General features: G+C 41.3%; 1 protein-coding gene across 1 annotated transcript in view; it reads left to right on the top strand.

The window, feature by feature from the left end:
- LOC119591519 (sodium channel protein para-like) overlaps nucleotides 1-2,852 on the top strand; it is a gene marked incomplete in the record, with an annotated part of 263,120 nt that overhangs the window by 151,721 nt on the left and 108,547 nt on the right. The window contains 2 exon segments of the mRNA XM_037940268.1: nucleotides 2,245-2,389; nucleotides 2,653-2,826. Of these exon segments, the coding sequence (XP_037796196.1) occupies nucleotides 2,245-2,389; nucleotides 2,653-2,826 (319 nt within the window).

Genomic DNA, 2,852 nt, shown 5'->3' with positions numbered 1-2,852 from the left:
CAAAAGAAAATAATTATATATGTTTTTTTTCCATCCTCCAGATATACTCGCATTCCTGAAAAAAAAATAGTATTTTCCCCCCATTCTTTCTCCCATAAGGCAGTCGATTGCATGCTGCTAGACAATTGATTATCCCTTGTTTGGTCATGCATAACCGAAGGCATGTCTGCGTTTGATCTGCACTCTAGTCCATTACAATTGCATTGTGCTGTTACTTCATACTCTAGGCTAAGTGGTACCGGATTCTTAAACTACACTTAACGTCAGCTGAATGCCTGACTCAAACGACCAGTCAGGGGGGGCAGAGGCCTATGCACTGCGGTAAAGTTGAAACCTTGCAGTAGAGGAAGCGTTCTCGTCGCATGCGGAGCCAGGCTGGGACTCCACCGTTCGACAGCCGTCAGCCACCGCGCGGACGGCCCTCGAGTAGCCCCTTAAAGCTTGATGTCTAGTAGCCCTTGAAGCTTGACATTCTCCAGTAGTCTTTGAAGCCTGACATTCTCCAGTAGTCTTTGAAGCCTGACATCCTCTAGTAGCCCCTTGAAGCTTTCTGTCCTCAAACAGTCCTTTCAACTTGATATCCTCTAGGAACTCACGAAGCTTGTCCATGTGAAGCTCTGTGTCGTTCTGGAGTGATTCGGAAGCGCGGTTCGGCCAAGCATGGAGCGCTGCACCATTCAAGCCTAGAGTAATCTATGTTTTTTTCATCTTGTTTTCCATCTTTTCGAGCGAATGTTAAGATTTGCGGCTTTTGTGGTGCGAAAGTGCAGTAATTAATAATGAAAAAGACAAAAATTGAGTGTTCATAGTGTTCAAAATATTATCAATTTAATAGTTGTGATAGTAACTTCCAGGATTTTTTTTTTTTCTGTTTTCGAACCCTCTCTTTTTTTTCCAAAAGATGGATTTGATGCATTGTTTTTTTTCTCTCTCTCTCTCTCCAAAAGATTTTCCCTTATTTATTCGTTTTTTTCTTCCTTGGCACAGCCCGCCGTGTCCGAATTCCCGAACGCAACTCAGCATTTTCTTAATGGATGCACGCGAACACTTCTTTAATCCCCCCGCATGTGTGTGTTTTTTTCATATACCTGCATTGATGTCGTCACCTGAATATTGAGAAAAGGTGTAGTCTGAATACGAAAAATAAAGGAAAAAGTAAAGAGATGTAGTAGTCAAATGTGATTCAGATTCATACTTGTGAACATCTATGTGATTATATGAAACCCAACTTTATCCATGCTATTTCTATTTTGTTGCAGGAACATCAACCTGGATTTATTATTAGCTCGTATCTGTGGCTACATCTCATTATTTCCGCCTTATAAAGCATCCTACAGTTTTCTTTAGATGGTATAACATACAGAGTCGAGAGCAGATAATTCTCGCTAGTGTATAAAATGGAATAGATTTCATTTAAAATCCATAGTTTATCGGTCTCCCTAGTGAAGAATTAGTAATCAGTATGGAACATAGTTGACTGACATGACCCATATTTCTAGTGATCACTTCAAAATCTGGCAATTATGTCGCCTCTAGATCACAACCCATGGAATTATGCCCCAATAGAATATGTGGACTAATATTTTTCACTATTTTCCCTCTTTTTTCCCCTCATTGACATTTCGTAATGTTTTCTTTCTGAAGCCTTCCCCAATTCCGGTAACTAGGAACGTATTGTCTTTGTCAATTTATTAGGATATATTTTTCAAGTCTTAACGATCGCCTCCTTCTGAGATTAGTTTGTCTGTCTTAACGCAGACCGTTTTTCTCGGTCTTCATACAGCTATTATTCATGTCTATACAATAGTTACTATTATGTTTCCAATCTCTCTCCTGTTTTTATCATATGGTCTTCCCTGTGGCTTCCTCTACCACCCTGTCGTACTTAAGTAGATGAGTTCTTGTGTTCCCGTCATATGAAAAAAAAAACTGCCACAGCTTTTCCCCGATTTCTACCAATTCATTCACCCCCCAACCCTCCTTTCCCATTTTGCAATCAAGGGTTTCCCATCTTCCCTAAACCAATATGTTCAACAGAATTACTTTCCGACTTTTATCCCAGAGAGAAGAAAAAAAGTTACCTAACCCTTTCTCCCATCTCTGTTTTCTCCATTCACAATAATTCATTCGATGTTTTTATTACCCCAAGCAGACCCCTACCCCTCCTGCCTCCACTGCCCCTTCCCACCCCTCTCCTTAATCCTTCCTATCCTAAAGTTGACAGCGTCGATTGTATCCCAACAGGAAGTGTCCGAAAGACTACATATGTTTACAAGGCTTTGGCCCCAATCCCAACTATGGGTACACAAGTTTTGACACCTTCGGCTGGGCCTTCTTATCAGCTTTCCGACTGATGACCCAAGATTTCTGGGAGAGTTTATATCAATTGGTAAGTTCGATTAAAGTTTCTTTTTCTTTTCTTTTTCCCTCCCATGTATTCATCGTACTGTTCTTTCCCCTCAGGGCATATATTTTGTACTATTAATATTATCATCTAATCCCTTTTCTCTTTTATGTTAGATCCTAATTCCAGAAGAGAAATAACAAATAATGACTAAATGCTACTTGGTCTCCCAGTACAAGCTAAGGTTCTTGGCACATCTTCTAACAGACCCACAATTCTTATCACTCCCGTTCCTTCCTTGACTGCAGGTGCTACGTGCGGCCGGACCCTGGCACATCCTGTTCTTCGTCTTAATCATCTTCATGGGTTCATATTACCTGGTGAACCTCATTCTGGCCATCGTCGCCATGTCCTACGATCAGCTGCAGAAGAAGGCCGAAGAGGAGGAGGAAGCTGCTCTTGCAGAAGAAGAGGCCATTCGCGTAAGTTGTTGGTCCTGGTGGTGGTG

Source organism: Penaeus monodon, chromosome 28, assembly GCF_015228065.2.
Source record: "Penaeus monodon isolate SGIC_2016 chromosome 28, NSTDA_Pmon_1, whole genome shotgun sequence".
Taxonomy (NCBI): Eukaryota; Metazoa; Arthropoda; class Malacostraca; order Decapoda; family Penaeidae; genus Penaeus; species Penaeus monodon.
The sequence above is the reverse complement of the archived record's forward strand: the minus strand, read 5'-3'. Positions and strand labels throughout refer to the sequence as shown.